Source organism: Periplaneta americana, chromosome 15 (assembly GCF_040183065.1).
Source record: "Periplaneta americana isolate PAMFEO1 chromosome 15, P.americana_PAMFEO1_priV1, whole genome shotgun sequence".
In the NCBI taxonomy this organism is placed as follows: domain Eukaryota; kingdom Metazoa; phylum Arthropoda; class Insecta; order Blattodea; family Blattidae; genus Periplaneta; species Periplaneta americana.
Window position 1 is genome coordinate 1,065,279 of NC_091131.1, and position 23,090 is coordinate 1,088,368.

At 37.1% G+C, this 23,090-nt stretch overlaps 1 protein-coding gene across 3 annotated transcripts; it reads left to right on the forward strand.

Annotated features, from left to right (window-relative positions):
• The first annotated feature begins 3,114 nt into the window (after nucleotides 1–3,114).
• Mo25 (calcium binding protein Mo25) lies at nucleotides 3,115–23,090 on the forward strand. 3 transcript variants are annotated; one of them, XR_011336573.1, is made up of 9 exons: nucleotides 3,115–3,401; nucleotides 9,895–10,079; nucleotides 11,639–11,806; nucleotides 14,827–14,945; nucleotides 15,025–15,193; nucleotides 16,843–17,007; nucleotides 17,090–17,194; nucleotides 21,264–21,572; nucleotides 22,328–23,090. XR_011336573.1 is itself a non-coding variant. In XM_069848868.1 (8 exons), exons 2-8 carry the CDS (start codon nucleotides 9,978–9,980, stop codon nucleotides 21,444–21,446), a joined length of 1,011 nt encoding a protein of 336 aa, XP_069704969.1. In that variant the 5' UTR covers nucleotides 3,115–3,401; nucleotides 9,895–9,977; the 3' UTR covers nucleotides 21,447–23,090. The 3 variants fall into 3 exon arrangements, 2 of the variants coding, with proteins under 2 accessions (XP_069704969.1, XP_069704970.1); XM_069848868.1 differs by having other exon boundaries at nucleotides 21,264–23,090; XM_069848869.1 differs by having other exon boundaries at nucleotides 3,123–3,189; nucleotides 21,264–23,090.

A 23,090-nucleotide genomic window follows, 5' to 3' on the forward strand; every position in this document is an offset into this window, starting at 1 on the left:
CCAGTTAACAAGAAACATACAACGTAACCAACCTCCAAATATAGAATACGACTACAGCCCCTTGGTAAGATGTCGTACTATCCTGGATGCACCGCTTCTGCTGCTGGACTCGTAGTCCGGTCAGACACGACTTTGTGGACCTTCGGAAACGAGGCGTACAAAGATCATACCACCAAAAACCAAGAAATACTGCCAACCTCTTGATGTCTATTTCTTTCGTCAGTACAGACTTTTTGCACGACGTAAGGAAGAGTATACATATTTTAAGATTAGAATAATATCGTCAACCTGCACGACAGAATCTTAATTTTCAAGTTGCATTATCTTATATACTGAGTGTACCACAGTGCCAACTTATGCTTTGCTATGCGTTGAAGGTGTCTGGATATGTGTTATAGGACAATCTTAAGTATGTTCCATAATGTGTTGGACATAAATTTTGCCTCGGATTTCAGTTTCGTCAATAATTGCTCGTGGTCAGGGATTCAACACTGCCTTTTCACATAACATTACCATGACTGGAATGTGGTACCGGTATGTATGTGAAATTTACAATTTTATGATGTACATAATCTCTCTCTCATCATTTACATGTCTCTTATCTCACAGGCAAATTGTTTTAGACACTTTATGGCAGTAAATGTTACAGCACGCGCTCCACCAGTATTGTCAATTCAGCGGTTTTCCCGCTAGATCTAGCGTTTTTCAGAGTTAGTTTTGCCGGTAAAATTGATGAAATTTGTATTGCTGATGTAGGGATTTAATGGGTATTTTTAGCATTCACAGCGGCAAAATAATCTCATTTTACATAGACAATATAGCAATAATTTAGCGGTTTCTGTACGGTCTGATCACAGTCTACTATATACAGTCACGAAGCTCGAGTTTTGAGGGTGCTAGAAACAATAGACTCTGACGGTTCTATTTTGCATTGCTTGTAATGAGGCGATATTAGCGATCCTAGTGGTGAGCAACTATGTAATGTTTGCATATTCACTACGTATTGAGCTTCGCGACTGCATATACTAGACTGCGAAATGCCGCACATCCCACCAGTTTTACTATGGTCTTGTCCAATCGAGAAAGTTTCGCTATGATTCTTGTCGAGAGGTCCAAAACCTTCTCTTGTCAGAGAAAGTAATTGACATTTTGGTGTTTTTGTTATAGCTTTAGGTATTGTGTCTCTGTTAACACTAATTTTAATTATCGTAAGAGGTTAGGAAAAATATAATACGAATTTAACGTATAAGAGAGTAAAATTTATTAGATTTTATCTGCGAATTTCGACGACCGCATAAAATCTGTTTCTTCTCGTGTGCTATACATTATTTTATCCATTGCTTGTATCTAAAATTTAAATGGTAGGCCTTTTCTTTGTAATGTGTTTTTGTGTAATAAATGAATGAATGTATGGCTTTTATTGTTAAAAATGTGTTGGTTGTGTGTGCACCGAGTTAGCTCTGTGGTAGCGAGTCTGCTTTTAGTCTAATCGTCCAAAGTTCGATTCCCGGCGGGGTCAGAGTTTTTCGTATACAATTTCTACATCGAGATTAGGAGAGGTGACGGTGCACAACTTCTAATCACCAGATTGTGCACCAATATGCCTGGGTTAAATCCCAAATCTCTCCGAAGTGCATGAAGAGAAGGCATATGTCACTGTTGATAGTGATTCGTCCGTCGGACGGGAACGTTAAACTTGGCGGCTCTCTTGGTGCTATTCGAGAGGAATAGGCCAGCGAATAGGGATTATAAAGAAGGGACACTGAGCGAATTTCCCTATGTTTTGTTTCTCTGTGCGCCAGCGTTTAGTTCCACTTTCAAGCGCTAGAGGTTAGTGTAATCGAGCATACGCTAAGATAATAATTGAGTATAGAGTTGAGACACAGGATCCAAACATCGCCTACCTTATTGCATAATCCAGTAATGCTTTGCTTCAAATAAATTCAAGTTAACAGCTTTTCCCTATTTCTCAATGACAAACTAGTAATAATAATAATATTTTATATTTCAGATAGAATAAATTATATTATAAAATAATATAATATATTATAAAATTATGTATCAAACTCGTTTAATATTTGTATAAAATATAATATAGGTATATGTTTTTACTTCACATAAGAGTTTTGTTTTTCCATTTTCACTGCTATCAAATCATTACATATTTTAATTGTTGTTGGGGTCAACGTCTCAACTCTCATTATAAAGGAACTCTAGAGTCTATAGACATTACAGTTAATGACGGATTTATTATTTTATGGATCCAATTTATTTTATTTTAGTACATAATGTACCTAGATGTATTAATTATATGTTATATTTCCTCTATGTCGACTGCTAGCTGGTGTGATGTCAGCGCCAACTCAAGGGAGAAAGCAGAATCTCACGCTCTAGCTGGCTTGAAGGTCATTGAAAGCAGTCCGGCTACATCAAAGGTACCGACGCGAGTGTCCATTCTTTATAATCCATATTCGCTGAGTAGGCTACGTGCCGGTCCCGGGTTCCCCCTTCTCTCTTCCTCATATTAGTAATCGTCCTCACCCATTCCCTACACTTCACTTAAACATAACCTCACCCAAGTATACGACATAACTCTCTACATACACATCATGATAGCGTGGCCCGCCGAAGTGGTGTGCAACTTGAAAATGGGTCACAGTCCTGCCATCTATCGTAATATACAGAACCTGAATCTCGTAAGTGAAGTGGATAGGCATTGGATACATTGTTGTCATGAGGTGAGAGATTTAAACAATTTTAATTCACTAATAATAAAGTCATTGTTTAGGTTGCTAAAGACGGTGAAATAAAGACCAATTTAGATATCAGTAATGGATAAAAATATTAATTATCTTCAAAATGTTATTTTATGACTATGCATCTTATTCCCTTTAACTGCTACCATCTATTTAAAAAGGTGTGCTTGAGAATATGACACTGATCATAAATAGCCCTCTCCAAATCATATTCCTGGTTTTTTTAAGCGAATAGCCCGTTTTAATAAAAATAAAAAAAATGTTATACTTCCATTGCTTCCATAGACTACCATAATGATATTTATCTGTGGTGAAAAAGTGAATTTTATAGTAGGCCATGTATACATTCATTTTTCGTACTGTATTATCAATGAAGCGGTGTTCGTCTGTTGTGCTGAAGAGACTGAGAACTGCTAAGATACTACTACATAAGGTTGAGGTTGTGAAGTTTAATTGTGATGCTTATTATTTTGTTAATATTTCATTAATATAACATGAAGATACATGTATAATTCGAGTATAGGCAATTTTCATAAGTGCCGAAAATTTTACTGTGCTATACAGTTCATTTTATTGTAGTATTTTATCATATGGAAATACATTCATAGCCTTTGTGGGTATATTGTGATCGTAAATAAGTTACAGGTAAGTTTGTGTGCCTGTGTACGTATCATTTTTATAACTTAACATGCTAGGATATTTTTGTGTTCGAAGGTCAAAAGTTATACTCATTTGTGAGCAGAATACATCCATACCGGAGGTACAGAAATCCTACACTACATTTTACAACTGTACATTTTATTAAAAATGAGGAATTCTTCGAAAACAATGAAATTAATTTCAATATGTAAGCGTTATTCATGAAGCTAAATAAAACTGACCAGGGCAACTTTTAGTAGGCTACCACTTTGCATCGTGTAACATTTCGCCTAGTTAAATCAGTTAAACCTTGAATTTGTGCCATTTATATGCCATCATACATCATCAACTGATTGTAAGGTTCCATCATGTTACCCGTCTTTCATTACATTGAGTGAAACCTGGAAAATTTTAGTGTTTTGAAGTCAGTACATGTAACATTCTAACCTCATTCTTGAAGTTCTCAAACGTTCACTTATTACTGAGTTTCGGTAGGTTCGGCTGGCTACATTATGTGCTCAGAATTAATTATTGTTCACTCTCATGTAGATCATTGCCAAAATGGGTGTGATGGCACATTATTAATCTATTAATATAAGTATCATTACGCTGAAAGTAAGTTGTCTTAATGTCTCTTTCTGTTCAACTATGTCAACAGAAATAGGTTAGGTACGCTAAGATACTCTAAGCCGAGAGCATTGTACCGTATACTGTTAAAACATACACGTTCATGTATTGATAAAATCAGGAGGATATAATACACTGTGAAAGTTGCGTTGCTAGCTTCTTAGAATGGAAAATATATTGTACTTAGAAGCACCGTGTGCAGTCTTCACATACGTGGATTTGAGACACGACGAGTTTGAGGGAAACAGTGTCTTTCGTTTACTGTAATACTCAACATAATACTGTGGGCGTCTGCTTATGTGGATCAAGCAGTATTTCTTATACTGTAGTACAGACCTGTAACATTCAACATACCGTAGGCATCTGCTTATGTGGATCAAGTAGTATTTCTTATACTGTAGTACAGACCTGTAACATTCAACATACTGTAGTCGTATGCATATGTGTATCAAATAGTCTTTCGTGCTTTTAGTTTTTCGCGGTAAGTATTCATTACTATCACCAGTTTTTGGTCTTTAGTTTTTGAAAGATGATGTTATGCAATAGCTAGGTAAAGCCAGCCTAATTAGTGTGGATGGAATTGGCGTGAGATAGAAGTTGACAAGATGGATTTTCCTTAAGTTTGGGAGAAAAAAATCCAACCAGGTAATTGGCCCATGCTGGAATCTAATCCACGGGTTAGTGCAGCTTCGAGTTTGCTTGCTGATTGAGCTGCAACTGTGTTTCAATCAGATTTTAAAATGAATTGGCTAAACCAGTGGTGATATTCAAGAAGTTTAACAACCAGTTCTCTCATGTGTACCTAATTATGTTAAACATATAGTGTATATGTCCATGGTAATTGCGAATATTACCTAGAAATAATTTAACAACCGGTTCATCTGAACTGGCCGAATATCACCTCTGGGCTAAACTAGTAGTGAGTTAGTTCCTCGTACTTTGCTGATACATCTTCAAGTGTTTAGATCTCTCTCCTGACTCATACCAACATAACTTTGGTGACACTACGAAAGTTTCACGCTATGCCATGTACAAATCTGTGACAAGTTTGGTTAGTTTAGGCCACCGTCAACCAACTCGCAAGCACGCCGTGTTACTTCTGTGCGCACTGTGCAGGATCTGTGTGGGCAGGAACGTAGCGCAGTGGCGGTCTGCTTGTGTCTGTAATCTGTAGTTGCGTTTACCATTACACTATAGATGATCGGATAGTAAAGAAGAATACATCATGCGCTTTGATAGACACTGTTCATTATTCCGCTTGTGCCAACACTGAGTTATAGCCTAAACAACTAAATGGAAATAGCCTACATTATGGAAATACAAATAATACATTGTACCAGTGTAACTAAATACAACTTATTGTAGCATATACTTTTAACATAATTTTTAAGTATAATTATATAAGAACGAAACAGTACATTGTTCGTGAAAGTTAGCAATTGACAAATTAAACTCCTACATATTTTATAGACTGGGCATGTTGAAAAATGTAAACAAAAATATATTGACAAATACAACGATAATAATGAAAAGATGGTTTCAAATTAAAGTTATTTAAATTGTGCAATGGATATATAATCTCAATTAAGAGTCTGATACTTTCAGGTTTACTTAGTACACGCTCTTGCTTTTGACTTATTTTGGTTTCTACAATATGAACTACATTTGGACATGATGAAACACAACCCTGGACCCTTAGTGCACACTTCGAGTTATGATCACTGAGGTTGGCTCTTTCAGAGCCTTTGTTACGTTTCACAGCTGAAAATAAAGCTTCACACACAGAGGCCGAACCAAACATTGAAATCAAAGATGCCTCACACCTATGGAGACGAGGGAATATTGACTTTCGAAATCGGCTGTAAAAGTCTAGCAAACTACGTCTGTTCTGTTCCTGTAACTATCAGCCAACTCAATGCCACATTTCAAGTTGGTTAGTTCCAGTAGGACATCTTTGAGAGCATATTTATGCTAATCATGTAGTAAATACATTGAAATCCATTTTTAAGTGACTCAGGCTTGCAATCTGCCTTCTAACTCACGAGAAAACAACTGGAGATATTCAACATAACAGCCCACCTCTAAGAAATCAGACTTCCGGACCACATGTGCCTACCTGAGAAAATGACCGGGATCGCCATTGGACGGTTGAAGTTCCCATAATGACAGCATATTTTTGAAAGCTTGAATACTACATATGTGTGATCAATTTGTTTTCCCTTGAAGTGATTAATTTAAAATGTTCAAATGTTCAGTTATATCAGCCATGAATGCAAGATCACATTTCTAGTTAATATTTGCGAGCTCTGCAACAAGTTCATTTCCAGAAACAAATTTCTCTCTTCCAATAATTCGAAAAATCTACATAGAAGTTTGCTACATTCCATTGAGAAGTATGTTGCCTTCCATTCAGGATTGAAATTGTTTGTTGGCATTAAAAGCCTTCGCTTCTTTCCATGACAAATGGGCGCCAGCTACCGAAGACAAACTGTACGCGTCCACTACTGAGCCTGCACATAGTACTGCGAGCAGCCAGTTAGTACGTCTTGCATGTACGAATCTTTTCAAGCACTGTCACAGGCTGGTGATTTTTTTGTTTCGTGATGTTGTCGGTACTGGTCTGTAATTCATTCATTCAGTGTTCTGCCCAAAGACAGGTTCTTCACTGCAAACCCAGCTTTCTCCAATCTTTCCTACTTTCTGCCTTCCTCTTTGTCTCATATGATCCATATATCTTCATGTCGTCTATCATCTGATTTCTTCTTTTGCCCCAACCTCTTCTCCCATTCACCATTCCTTCCAGTGCATCTTTCAGTGGGCATAGTCTGGGCTCCTACCTAAACCTGATAATAAATATTTATCCAAAGTGGCGGAAAGATGAAGCTGAATTTTCTACTGCTGAGCCTTGTAAGATTACTTCCAAGTCGAGCTTAATAATAACCCATAGGAGTTGGACTGTAATTATTCCACTTTTTGTTAAATTGAAACATTGGTTCCAAGACTAAAACTCCATTTTAACGTTATTAAGGGGGGGGGGGAATCCTTGGGATGAGGCTCTCTTCCGCATGATAGGCAAATGTCTGAGTCATCTGAGCTTCTGACTGGTGTGTTAGAAACAATATCGTGTGAATCATGCTATGAAAGACCTCCAAGAGTCGACCAGTTTCTTTTTTCTGGTATACTGTACTTATATATATTTTTTAGTAGGTTATTTTACGATGCTTTATCAACAGCTTAGGTTATTTAGCGTCTGAATGAGATGAAGGTGATAATGCCGGTGAAATGAGTCCAGGGTCCAGCACCGAAAGTTACCCAGCATTTGCTCATGTTGGGTTGAGGGAAAACCCCAGAATAAAACCTCAACCAGGTTTTGCCCCGACTGGAAATCGAACCCGGGCCACCTGGTTTCGCGGCCAGAGGCGCTAGCCATTACTCCACAGGTGTGGACCTGTACTTATATCTATGCACCATAACTTTCATTCTAAAAATATGGTAATTTATTAGGATTGCACAAAATGGTGGTTTATACTTTTTAATCGACTCTTAATGAGTTCATTTTGATTCATATCTACTTAAAACAGAGTACCGGTAATCAATAAACATTTTGTACTAGTGCCAGCTAGAGGGGAAGCAAGTACATTGAGACAGACTGGAGTGGATGTCTTGTCTGTTAGTGATAAATTGACATGTCCTTGGAATGTATTTAATGCCATAAGCATCGACAGCAATGTTACAGCTATAAACTATAGCAAAGATAAGAAATACAAAATGCAAACATAGAACAAATATATAAAAAAAATTAACAGTACACAGTTTGAAAAATACTTTGGTCTACAGAAGAGTCGAAAAGTTCCTTAATATTATACAGAGCGTTTGAGCCAAGATGTCCATTCACTGCTTGTGGCCTCCGCATGGTGTATGGGTTGCCTGTCTCCTGGCAAACTGTGACCGTAATTTGCGGCAAGATAAAACTGATAATGGTGACGTTCAGCATTCAAGCATGCTTGACATTGCTTCAATTACATTCTTGGACACTTTCTGTACATTTTCGCTTATATTCCATATTGCTTGTCGGATGGTTTCCTTCAGTTCATGTAAGATGTGAGGATTATTTGCATATGATACAGTCTTTAATTTACCCCACAAATAAAAATCACATAACTTAAGTCGGGGGATCGTGGAGGCCACAAACCGCGACTCACAATGCGATCACCGAAAATATTAGTAAGTTCTTGTATTGAAACATTCGCAGTATGTGCCATCGCATTATCTAGCATAAAATATCCATAGTCTTTTTCCTCATCTGTGAGCTTGGCAAAGAATGGCTGCAGAATCAGTCACATAATATCGCTCACAGTTTATAGTCTCCTCAAAAAAAGACTGGGGCTATTACCCTCCTTCCTGTTATTGCACACCACACTCCTATCTTTTGATAATGTAACGACAGTTCCAAAATCTTCTGTGGATTTTCAGCACCCCAATATCTATCATTTTATTTATTTACATAGCCACAGAGGTGAAACCATGACTCGTCACTGAAAAATACTAAAGTGGGGTCTACTAAGCCATCGTGGACTGATTGCTGGGACCAGTTACAAAAATTTATCCTAGCCACATTGGGGACAAAAACTGATGCACTACACGGGTTTTGTATGGTTTTAATTTCAACAATTTAGTGGCATGTTGAACTGAGGTTTCTGACACCCCTATTTCCTGAGCTAATCTTAGCAAAGATTTCTGAGGCTTTGTTCTAATCGAAAACCTATTTCATGTAATGTTTCCCAATTAAGACCCATTTATTCACTCGACGCTTCTTGTTTAGAACCGAGCCTGTTTCGTTAAACTTCTCTGTGAGTCTGTATATTGTTTTCTATTTGGCACAGACCATTGGGGAAACGACGTCTGAATTTACGGCAACATGTTTTCCATGTATAGCGTATTTCACAATAGACTTGCATATAAAATTGCGTTCTGTACTGTACATCTCAACACAACAGAGATGCACTGAATAGTGACTTGAGGAGCTGTGGGAATCTACCGTACTAGCGAGCGGCATAATGCCGGGATTCACATCATTCCTGCTCACCAACCAGTTTTCGTGTTAGTGGGAGACATCTTGGCTTGAACACTCTGTGCAAGGGGTTTTCTATTAGCCAGCTTTACAAGATGGTTTTAAATCTAACGTGTGCCTGCTATGGCAATCGAATATAGCAACTGCAACTAAACTAAAACAATAATTCTTTGGTTTACTCAGTCTAACATTTGATTCAGAAGGATCATTATTTCTCGTGCTGTAACTGTAAAGTTCAGATGTATTAATATAATTGTTGAGGTTTATCGTGACACCTAACAAACAGTTGAGCATGTACAACATCGCTGTGCCTCCAAAATCCGCTATGTGTTTTTTTTCTTTAAGATCTTGTAGGACAAAGAAAGAAGCATTGCCACTTTTAATTTCCTTGATTTTCCAAGCTACTTTCGCTATAATTTCAATCATTACAAGAAAAATGCTTTTTTCTTTGTCCTGCAAAATCTTTTTAAAAACACATAGCGGGTTTTGGAGGTGCAGCGATGATAAATGTTTTTTCTCTGATGAATAAGGGTCTACAATATGCATCATAAGTCAGTATTTGTACAGTATTTTTTTTTAAGAATGAGAACTTTTGGATGTAGCACTGTTGTTCCCCCATATCTGAATACTGTAAGATATTATACTATTGAAAAATGCACAACATGAGTTGGAACCAGTGTTACCAGGTCATGTATCACTGTTAACTTAATCTTCATGAACAAACTTTGAATGTTGCCTCTGAAATCATTCATATTGGATACAGAGCAACAAATATTGCAAGTGCCATGACTTGTCTTGCAGACCAGACTGTGGACATCCTTATGCCGGAGTCTAGGAACAACTGACTGGTTCTGGCATTGATAGTTGTCTGTTGCACCACAATCATGCCTTTGTTTGGCAAGTCACAGAAGAGTCCTGCAGAAGTGGTCAAGGCCCTCAAGGAAGCCGTGAATGCCTTGGAGAGAGGAGATAAGAAGGCTGAAAAGGTAGGAATGATGAACTTGGCTTGGATGTAATGTGTCTCATGTTGCATATGGCAGTCCGGTTGGTGGTATGGCAGAATTTTATTTGGGTAATAATAAAATTATGTATTATAATTCCATCTCTTTCTCTATGGCAACAGTGACTCCCTAAGTTGATGGTCTTTTTCTAGACGTGAAAAATCCTAAGAGATTTCTTACAGGTTGAGTATTCAGTTTTTGTCATTGTAAGACATTCTGGGGTTCCTGTTCGTAATACATCTGCAATTCTTACAGTTTACAAAATTCCACGTTAGTTTGGTGCAACCAAGATAGTTAATTTTGTTCAATTGGGGTAGGCCTAACGAACTTGTGGTCTTTGCAAAGCATGGATGGAACCCAGAGCCCCTTTACTGCAGTGTTGCCAAACTGCAGATGCCATACCAGCGACGGTTGGTTGAGGGAAATTCCCTGTTTCCACAAACAAGTAAAATTGAACTAATGAGAAGCATTTTTCCCAAAATGTAATGAAATTTCATGATTTAGAATATGCAAAAAAAAAAAAAAAATTGTACCTTTTTTTTTATTATTTATTTGGCTGCAGTGTGTTACAGTGTTGAATGACACCATTGATCTCCGGTCATATAGCCATCACTCACTTATCAGCATACAATTTTTATATAGACATAGGTGGACCTTCTTACATTATATGCACAGATACATTTTAAAATTTATTTTACATGTCTTTTAACTTATGTCCCTCTCTCTTACTTTCCAAAAGTATGTTTCTAAGGATTTTATTATCTGTTCATTTGTAATTCTTGATACTTTATTTTGGCTAAAACAATTTCATTACTAAAATTTAGCCACTCCCTTTTCATAAAACTGTGTTCACTTCAATCTGTCTCGACACATGTTAGCAATACATGCTTTATAGTTTCTATTTCGCCACGTAATATGCATCTGTCATTTTCTACATTACCCCTTAAACCTCTCAGTTTCCACATTCCCAACCTGATCCATGCAAAACCAATTCTAGCATTTATATCACAAATCGTTACGTATGGTTCTTGACTCCATACAGTTTTAACTTTCCTGTAATTTTGTAGTGAAGTTTTGTCATTCATGTAACTGAACATTTGTTGGTTTTCTGTATCGTTACACCTTTGTCTTATAATATTCAAAACATTATTTTCACGTTCATGATTTTCTCTCTACAGTTGTCCCAGACCAATCTTGTCAAGTTTGTTTTTTAAAGTGCTAGCCCAATTTATTTTATTGCCATTTGTTACCAGATATCTGTAACAAATGTTAACAATCTCGTTTTCTTCCATTCTTTCAATTCTAAACCAATATTTTGCTATTCTTACCATAATTTCTGCCCTATTGTTACACCTACCACATTCCAACATTGCTGTCCTGGGTTCCGAATTGGGAAGTTGTAAAACTCGTTTACAATATTTATCTTGTATTATATCAATTTTCTCCCAACTATTATTATATGATTGTACCATTAAGAACACGTTGAGTTGTGAAACGAGCCACTTAGATATCTATTGCAAGGGACTCCGTGATGTGGATTGCAGGCGCAGGAGGACGTGAGCAAGAACCTGGTGCTGATAAAGAACATGCTGTACGGCACGTCGGACGCTGAGCCGCAGGCCGACATCATCGTGGCGCAGCTGGCGCAGGAGCTGTACAACAGCAACTTGCTGCTGCTGCTCATACAGAACCTCAACCGCATCGACTTTGAGGTGCGTTTCGCTTTGCTGAAGAAACACATTATAATCATTTATTGTGCTTGATGTTTTTATAAATTTGATAACTCTGCCCTTCCAGCTTCTGTAGAAGGTGGAACTTGCCTTGTTGGTAAGGGCATAGTAATGAGCAAAGTGTTCTGCAATAGATTCGCATGATGTATTGCAGACTGATAAATTTTTTACCTCCCAGAGTATTGCTAACAAATTTTCAAATTTATTCACAATTTACATTTCAAATGATACATGTGAATAGATACCCGAAATGAGCATATGCTCGTGCTCGGGTACAGTCCAGTAGTCTACATAAATTTTACAGGGTTCAAATAATAATGCTGATGATAGAAATAATAGTGACAATAATAATAATAATAATAATAATAATAATAATAGAATAATCGTGACAGAAATGATACGAAGATTGTGATACAAAATAATTCATTAATAATAATAATAATAATAATAATAATAAGAAGAATAGCGATAAAACAAAAATATTTACAATAATAAAATGAATACTAAGACGGATAAAATAAAATATAAAACCACTAGCGAGAGTTAACACAACTTAAATAAGCATATAATAATCGGAAAAAATGACGAACTCGAAAATCAACAGAAAAATTCGTTGTATCGCAGACGACAGCAACCGCCGTATTGACATTGTGTTGTGCATTAATGGTAGTAGTGGGGAGCTGAAAGTCTGCATAACTGCCTTTCTCTTCAAATCTTCTCATGCAATAATGGGAAGTTAATGATGCAAAAACAAAATGTCTACGAGTCAAACTGTTCATTATTACCAGGATAAATACAAATAATACTGAAATATATTAATCAAGTTTCAGTTATAGATCTCCCCTTTTGTGCAAGAGGTATCATATCAAAATATTTTATGAATGGCAGGGAAAATATAAATTTCAAGAACTCTCTAGTGACAGAGATAGTGGCAAGTACAATCAAGTGTATCTGTGGCGGTGCTAAGAAATCATTTATTGGAGATATGCACTGTTATTAAAAACAGATGAGTAACTTTGTGCTGCCGGTACATAAGACACAGACAGGTTTTCGTATTTCATAGAAATTATCCCTCTGTAGTAGTGCAATGAGTGTAGCGTGTACAAAGTGAGCTGTGTGAGTACAACAAACTTTATAATGTCCATTTTATTTATGTTGTTTCCGTTTTGAAAAATGGCCCCTGTTATATAGATCGGCTACTCAATATGGGTAAATTTTCGTAGGCTGTGGAAAGAAGGCAGCAACTGACGAATTTCCTGTTGTTACAAATTCATTTTCTGTGTGACGCAATTTGATAAACTGTGGCATATGTGTAGGAAAACAAAAGACTTTTCTGTGGAGACATTTTTCGAAATTGGAAGAATTGTGCAGACACAGAGACATTTCAGAACTGAGTTTCAAGTTCCAAAACATGAAAGGATATCCAACAGGACACTATTTTAAAATGGCTAAACAATTTCCGTGTTCATGACAACTTTGTTATTTTGTGACAATATTGCACATCCAAGAACATTGAACAAGTCCGACCAGCTCAGCACTGTCCATAGGAAATCTGTCATGGTTCATCAAATTGCATAACATACAATTCATCACTTGTTGCTTTCTCGTTTCACAGCCTGCTTCATTAAAAATCCCACTAGTGCTTTGGTAAACAAGATTGAAACACAATTCATCAGGTTTGACCCAAGTGAGGCTTAATAAAATTGTAATTAGAAGGAAGTTGGAATGTCATCCAGTCACATTTCGGACAATTTTTCAGAATAAATTTATTTTGACTACTCTGTGTTCCATGTAGTCCTCGAAAAACATATGAAATTTGCAGAATTTCTAATGAATGCTGTACCGGTGTACCTCGTGGCTAACCTATGTAAGGGGCCATTTAATGAACGTTATTTTCAAAAACTAAACAAGATAACTGAATTGTACATACTGTGCTGCTCTTACAGCTTTGATGATGAGGCCCTCAGACCATGAGGTGTGGAGTGCGTGTAGTCATGTGAAACTTGGTGTCAATCAATCAATCAATCAATCAATCAATCTTCTTAATGTATCCAGCTGTTTGCTGACAACATAAAGTCCACTATAGTCCACTGTAGTCTATTCAGTTGTTTTTCACGAGAAATGAGGGGTATTTTGATCGGTGTTCATTATAGATGCCTGTTGCTAGTAGCCAGAGTTGGGGTGTAGTCCCTCAGTTGGATCTCCGGGTAGGGACTGCACTGAGAGATGCCAAGAATCGTACTAAAGTACTTATTTGGAACACCAAAAGTCACACTGTCCAGTCAATCAGAGCCAAGTTTAATATTGAAAAATTTGGTATCAGATTTAAAAAGAAATTATTTATGTTTTTATTTAGTCAGATGTTTAAATTTTCACACAACTTTCAAAATTATTATTATTATTATTCTTACATAACAAATAAATACTGGAACAAGCTTAATGCAAGCCCAGATGAGAGAGTACTCAACAATGATTGCACAAGACTTCGAAAAAATGAGTGCATCAAAACAGGTTGAAGGATCTCATAGATGATGCCAGTGAGGATAAATCTGAAATTATTTTAAATGTATTTAGTAGTTGTAATGTTTTTTTATTTTATTACTACAAATTTGTATTTGATAGTTTAACATTATAAAACATATGCTAATGAAATAGTTTTCATTATGTTATTACTTTCAGAAAATTATAAAACAAATATTGCTTTTTGTCAAGTTTGTTTCTGTTATTTTAAACTAAAAAAAAAAAAAAAACTAACCTAGATACACAAAATTGTTTTATTGCATCTTACGTAAGTGGTGTGGTGGGGAATTAGGGTTACAGTTTCAGTAAAACCTTAGTTAAGGGGTACGAAAGAGAAAATAAGGTTTGGAACTGTTGCTATATAGCATGAATACAGTAGTTAAGAAATTCAAATAGCAGCCCCTTGGCCATTTGAGAGTCTGAGACAGTAATATGCTGTACAGACTAAACATGTAAGAGCAATTTGTATCTACTGCTTGTAGGGCAAGAAGGACGTAGCGCAAGTGTTCAACAACATCCTGAGGCGCCAGATCGGCACCCGCTCTCCGACTGTGGAGTACATCTGCACGAAGCCCGAGATACTCTTCACTCTGATGGCAGGGCAAGTATTGCTAACTTTACGTTGCAAAGCAGTGTTGCCCCAAGAACATGTCTCTCTATTTACAACTCTCTGTCCGCAGGTACGAGCATCAAGAGATTGCCCTCAATTGCGGCACCATGCTCAGGGAGTGTGCGCGGTATGAGGCACTGGCTAAGATTATGCTCTACTCAGACGATTTCTTTAACTTCTTCAGATATGTAGAGGTGTCAACGTTTGACATTGCTTCTGATGCCTTTTCCACATTTAAGGTAGGTTGACAGTCAAACATCTCAGCTTGCATTTCGTCATTTATGATACTTACGAAATGTTATGACTGAAGAGAATATTAGTTTCAAAACTTAATGGAAATATATGGCGTCAACATTCTAGACACATTAAAAGTTGTGTCTCCTTGCTGCTGGAAAGGATTTTGCTCGTTTTCAGTATTTGACATTTTCTCGTTAAAGATATACATAAAATCCCATCAATTTTATTCCAAAAATAATGATACTTCATGAAGGAGTGGAGGAACTACAGTTCTAGGTAATGATTTACCAAAAATCACTACAGACAATTTTCTTTGCTCCCAGCATAGGGAATAGTATAGTTCAGATAATGATTTGCTGCAAATGAGGATATGAAAGATTCTACATACAGTAGAGCATCGATTATCCGTATATCGATCAACTGAAACATCAGTTAACCGAAAGCGTTCCAGTCGGAAAATTTTAATTTGCATGCATGCCATGTAGAAGTTTTGCTAGCGCTGTTTGCGAGATTTAGCGCCAAAAAAAAAAAAAACTAGTCTCAGCCCTCAAGCAAAAAAAAAAAAAAAGATTTGGACTTCTTTTCCTAAACTGTAAGCCTACTTTAATGGCCGTTTTGAACTTGTCAGACTAGGCTAGTCAGTTTTCTGTGTTATTTTATAAGACGTGTGATACAAAATATATACTCTCTGTGAAGTGATGTACAAATACTATGGAATGTAAATAAATACAGTACAATTAGATTTTGTTAGACAAAAATAACAGTCTTCTGAATGCCTGGTTGGTTCACAACAGACCATAGAACCACAAAAGGCACAGACTTGGTCTGAATCACCCACACGACATTGGACCTGACTGCAGTGGCACTTCCTCAGCCAGCTGCAGTACATCATCTAGTAGATAATTTCGCGCTCTTAAACCACAGACTTCTTGGCGCTTTTTCTCCCACATACGTGTTGTTACACAACGAGTGTTATCAGATTAAAAAAATTCGGATCATAACGAAAAAAATGACATATAACAAGCAGAGATTCGTGAGATTTTTATTTTTCGTGAAAATGTCGCATTTTCGTGGAATGACCCATACAGCAAGTGTAGAAACAGATTTCAGCGCACTGCTCAAGTATCTTGTAGAATTCCAAAGTTCGATAACCATTCTTTTCGATTTTTTTTTTTTTTTTTCTTTTCGTGTTTTTAAACATATAATGATTTTCTATAAAATGGCAATGAAAACATTTGCACCTTGAAACTCGTTAATAGCACATAGAAATTGACTTAAAATGCAATGTGGCAATAACCCACTTTGAAAATATTTTTGAACATTATAGATTCATTTGAAATACAGGATGTACAACATTTTTTCATTCTGTTTTAGCATTATGCTGAAAACTGTAAGTGATGTGCTTGTTTTTACAGCAGTGTTGATTTCTAGGCAGCCAGCGACTTTTCCTACTCTTAGCTTCTTGCATATGTGCAGTAGACATTACATTTTACCACGTGTCTCTTTTCAGCAGGAAATGTTATGAAGTGCACAGGAGTTAGGGCGTAATATTAGTTACATTTCAGCTCAAAGTCGTATTGCACCCTGGTCCATGCCGACTCCAGACTGAACACGTTACGCTGTTGCTGGAGCCGCTCTGCTCTTGTTGCAGGAACTTTTAACACGTCACAAGATTTTGTGTGCTGAGTTTCTGGAAATCAATTATGACAAAGTATTTTCCCACTATCAGCGACTTTTGAACTCTGAGAACTACGTGACTCGCCGCCAGAGCCTAAAGTTGCTGGGAGAGCTTCTTCTAGACAGACACAATTTTACAGTGAGTACAACAATCGTATTACTGCAATTCCAGCAATAATGCTGTGCTTGCCATCGTTGCTGACTTGCTTGATCTGTTGCAGGTAATGACGAGATACATATCAAACCCAGACAATCTGAAGCTGATGATGAATATGCTGAAAGAAAAATCACGCAATATACAGTTCGAAGCCTTCCATGTTTTTAAGGTTAGTACCTGCCACTTGCAAGCACACACTGCATTGAGACAAAAGCATACTCAACTTCGACCAATTTCTGGTGATTTTAATTTAGAAATTATTTAATTGATAAGTGAAATCACTCATTACAGTCACAATGGATGCTGGACATGTTTTCCTTACTGTCGAAGGCACTGTTCCACAAATTAGCAAACAATAATTGATCACACAGAACACTAGTCAACAAATTTGAACTTTCTTTTTCCATAACATGAATAAAATAGGCTGATCTCAACCAATTTACACATGCTGAATGCGAAAATGATACTTTTCTCGATGTGTAAATAACCATCACTAAAATTACTGCTCATCTGCTGTCCATGTTTCCCTAGCAACGAAGTATTTATTTAGTATATATATATAATAGTTCGACATATTGTGAATTCAGTGTTGTGTTGATTTCTGCAATTATGGTTCTCACAACAGAAAAAAAATGGTTTAATGATGCTCGCAACTGCAGAGGTTATATCAGCGTTGCTGGTGTGCCTGAATTTTGTCCCTCAGGAGTTCTTTTACATGCCAGTAAATCTACTGACATGAGCCTGTCGCATTTAAACACACTTAAATGCCATCGTCCTGGGCTGAGATCGAACCCACAATCTCGAGCACAGAAGACCAGCACTATACTGACTACGCTACCCAGACTGAATCTTACAACAGAGGAGAAGGTGTTTATTGTGGAACATTATTTCCTGTCATATGGAGTATTATGTCAGAATGGGCCAAGTTTGCTTCATGTTAAAGAACAATATCATATGCAGATGAAAGCGATATTCACCTTGATGGCTACATCAACTGACAACTCGTTTTTTAGGGTTTGAGTGACCTGATGTCATTACACAGAAACCACTGCACAGTGCACGGGTTAGGACTTGGTGCGCCGTATCCGATCATGAATATTGGACCTTTATTTCGTCGAGGATGCTGCAGAGAATCCAAAAACAGTAAACCAGGTACTGTACACAGACGTCATTACTACCTATTCGTGTGGGATTTATCCCTCCAACAACAGCAAGATTGAGCTACGGCCCACAATGCGGGGAGTCAATTGCCCTTCTGCAATGATTGCCTAATTTGTCGTGGAACTCTATTTCCATACCCTTCCTGCTCCTCAGATCTCACGGCCCCAGATGCCTGTACATGGGACATGTTGAAAGAATGAGTTTTCAACACAGATGACCCATGTACAAATATTCCCAAATTACACGAGAAGATAACATTTTTTTGTCTTACAGCAACCTTTGTTCGTTAACACGTTCAATAACCTTCAGAAACGTTATGAACAATGTGTGGCACATGATGGTACACATACTGTACCAACGCAATTAAATAACATTTCAGTGTATTTGTATTCTGAATTAAATTGGATCCTTTTTTGGCAAGAAAGTCAGCAGTTTCATTTCCAGCAATTTCACAATGTGCAGGTATCCATTGTAATTGAATTCTTTTCTGTAGTTTTTGAAGTTGTTGGATCATTTTGTGACATTCTTTGATTTGGATTGACATCATTTTATATGAATTTATTGCATATAATGCTGTTTTAGAATCAGAGAGAATGACAGCATTTTAATAAAAAAAAAAAAACAGAAATTATTCCAGAAATCCCACGTAAATCTGCAGTAGCAAAATTCAGACTGCTTACAGAACACGATTATTTGGCCAAACACTTGAATAAAATAGGAATTTACACAAATCAAAATTGCCCTCTATGCAACAAAGAAGAAGAAATGACTGAAGATCATCTACAAACCTGTGAAGTTCTACCTGATGGATCCACCACAGAGAAATATTGGAGAGCAAGAACGCTAATGGCTTCGTTGCCAAAGCCCAGCATTAGATAACAACAACAACACAACACATTTCAGTGTATTATATATTATCAGCTGTTAGTGCTACAGCCTTGCTTGATGTGTGCAAGTGATTGACAAAATACAAAATGTCAAAGAAAAGACCTGCTCATCTTCAGAATAAGATTTTCTATAATAATATTCATATTACTGTGATGTATGATATTTCTGTGCAGGAATTGTGCATCACAGTACTTGAGGATAGAACAGAGAGCTAGAACTTAAACTGAGGAGGATTCAATCCGGTGTGGCTTAGTGGATAAAGTGTCAGCACGTAGAGCTGAAAACCTGGGTTCGGGTCCCGGTGCCGGAGAGAATTTTTCTACCCATTCTTCACCAAATAATATTCAGTTTCACACACCTATATCTGGAGCAGTTTTGCAAAACGTGGGCCAAACAGTTGGCTTTTACTAGATCAGGTTTCTTCTCCTGCAGTGTTTGCCATAATGACCCGAGCATGTCTGCTGAGTATGAAGACATTTTTACAGCATTCAACTTATTGCAGGCCTTAAATTTTCTTCAATGTATCACGAGCTATTACTTCAGAAAACGCGTCACTGTTTTCATAAAGGTCTAGAAGGCATGTTTTCATCCCAGCTTCTAAGCTGAAGTACTTAAGTAAAATAGGGAAATATACCTTGCTCCTTCCTAGAGTTATCTTAGAATCGTAAAAAACCTTTTCATTTAACTTGGCTACAGTCCAAACTTCGGAAAGAATGGTGATGCTTAACAGAGTGATACACCAGTGTCAATTCTGATGCTGCTATTTCATCAGCAAGGGTTGAAGTAGTTGGCTTCAAAAACGAATCAAGCTAGGAACCACGAAACGTCTGTTCAGTTTATGTTTTTATGTCCGTAAGTGATGGTTATGTCACCTTTACCTTTGTTTGAACAATCAACATCACATTTGTAAAATGTACAAAACACGTGGTTTTCACTAATACAAGTTTTTTTTTTTACAAATTTCAACTCCTCAAACCACCTGTCCTGGACTCTACACTTTCTTTTTGTCACTTAATGAGAGTGAAAAGGGCTTCCTCCGTGATATAGCTAAATCAGTTTCTGACGGTGCTCAACAGTTTGTGTTAAATGAATACCCAAAAAGAACATTTGGGAAGGAGGAGAAAAGAAGTTTCCAATCTGAATGGTTTAAACTTTTCCCTGCTGGGGTGTAGTGTTTCCTAAGATGCTGCATTTTGTTTCACGTGCCATTTCTTTTTGACTGAGAGTGGTCGTTCGTCTCTAATAACGAAGGGAGGATATAAGAACTGAAAGAAAACACTTTCTGCTGACACAGGGATAAAAAACATGAAAATATTAAATCACATAAGAAAAGTTGTGCTGCATGGGAGGAATACCGACACATGAAGATAAGAGATCACAAACATCAGTTGGGACCTTGATAAGCAAAGCATACTCGATGAAGGTGCGAGAAAATCGTATATATGTTGCACAAATAATAGAAATCCTTAGGTTTACTGCCACATCAATAAATTTAAGAATGCAGTTATATTGTCAGACTCCAAAGCAGCTATTCTATCAATAGTCTCTAGACACACACCTTCATCTCAAACAGCAGAAATAACTAAAATGCTTTCTCAATTAATAACACTAAATAAAAGAATTATATTCCAATGGATACCAGCCCATTGTGGAATCCTGGGAAACGAGAATGCGGATGCATTAGCAAAGAAGGGCAGCACTGCTACTTACAGACCTGTTACTAAATCTACGTATTACTCTGTGAAAAGATTTATTAAATCTACATACTTAGACTTCAACAAACAAAATTTGATAACTCAATCTCAAGGGAGAAAAAAATGGAACTCTCTGCATCGTAATCCACAGTTGATTCCCGATTTACCACGCAAATCGTCTGTAGCTGCATTTAGATTGGCAACAGGCCATGATTATTTGGCCAAACACCTGCATAGAATTGGAATATATCAGTCCCCTAACAGCCCATTGTGCAACTCAAATCAAGAAATGGATTCGGAACACCTCAAAATCTGTGCTTCAGTGGCTGACCATGATAATATCTTTGAAAAATATTGGAGTGCAAGAGGTCAAATGACTTTATTGTCAAATGCCTGGCATTAGAAAACAACAACAACATATTTTACTGTTCAATAAATGGTTTGGATTCATGCCGTATTACTTGATTTCATGAAATTAATTTGCTTGTGCTGCAGGTGTTCGTGGCGAACCCAAACAAGCCGAAGCCGATCCTGGACATCCTGCTGCGCAACCAGGAAAAACTGGTGGAGTTCCTGACGCGGTTCCACACGGACCGGTCGGAAGACGAACAGTTCAATGACGAGAAGGCTTACCTCATCAAGCAGATCAAGGAGCTGAAGCCGCTGACCGAACACTAACACTCGCTGAACTAGTCTGGTGCGATGCAACACTACAGCACCATCATTCTTCTGTTTGCATTTTCGTTGTAGTTTGAGATACTATTGACTTCTCTGACTTACTACGAGGGTTGATGGTATATATAGGTAAATATATAAATATATATAAATATATCATTTGTGTAACGACGACACATATTGCTTGGTTAACATCAATTCTTGCAGCAGGATCTGTGGGTTCATGTTAATTTTCTTCTGTGAGGAAATGTCAGATTCATTTTAAATGGGTGCCAGCAAAAATTGCCCTTTCCACTTGCAATTTGGCTTGATATGGACAGGGATGTGCCTTCCACCCTGTGCACCCTTCCCCTGAGTTGGGTTTTAATTGTAAATAATCATTGTTATCTTTTAACTGTAACATTGTACCATAAATTAAACCTAGAAATATCAAAAGCTTTTATATAATTTTCTTTGGGATCCCTGAGGATGGGTAAAGTTTATATGTGAAATATTGTTTTCTCAGACAATGATCTATGTAAAATATGTTGTATATTATAAATTAATTTTAATTTGCAGATATTTAAATGGTGTAGGGTACGACAATGCATGCGAGACGTTACGTTCTGTTCTGTTTATTATGCATTCCATGCATCTTGGAAAAATTGTGAAAATAAAACTTTAACTCCATCAAGCTAATAACCATTTTCTCTTCATATTTTATGTAATCGTAGTGAGTCCTGAATCATCAAAATTTTGTAATCCAGTCATGAATTTTGTCTCTGTCCTTGCCCCAACTACGGCAGTCAGTTTACTGTGAATGTTTAATTTATTTCAGAACAATGTACTTGTTTGTATTTTATCTGTGGCCATTTGCAACTTTGAGAGAAATTCTTGTTTTTCAGGCTGGAAATCGTCTTTTTGTAAATACAGCAAATTTCAGAGCCGTCATAATCTAGCACATCTGGATCTTTTATTGTCTTCAGTCTCACAGAAATGCAGAATGTAAGATGTGGTAGTGTGCACACACAGATGTGTGTGTAGAAGGAAAGTCATAAATTGAATTAGAGATTTTTATTCCTGCTAAAACAGACTGGTATGTATGAGAATTACGCTTAAGTTTAGAGCACTCCGACAAACGTTGAAGACTGCAGAGGATGCCATTCACAGCAGCAGAGAAGAGGACAGAGGCTGACCCACATATTAAGTCAGCACAGGTGGAAGGGGCAGTTTTTGGTGCACGGGGTGGCGTGACGTGTAGTTGTAGTTTTGTGAGGTTAGAATACTACTTGTTGACGAATGCATTCCTCTGTAGGCAATCAATTAGCTGTGACTACTGGTCCCAGTGCTTTTTCTCTACTCTCTCTAACTACAGGTACACTTGTGAGCAGTAAGTGTGATAAATTTGACTTAGGATTTTAGAAATGTTTCATTCCACGCCAAACCTCTCGATTCTGGTGTTCCATATGATCAAGATTCTTCTTGTATAATTTTATGTAAAATGAGTGCGATTTCTTTTATTGTGGCCAAATTTTAATATTTTGAAATTGAAGCTATGGGGAAAAGTGCAGAGTGCCGTCTTCTATTTATCCCACAGACTTGAGTTGTAAAGCCAAAACATGTACATTGTGGTTTGTTACAATAAACAATGTTATTTGTTAAAAATAA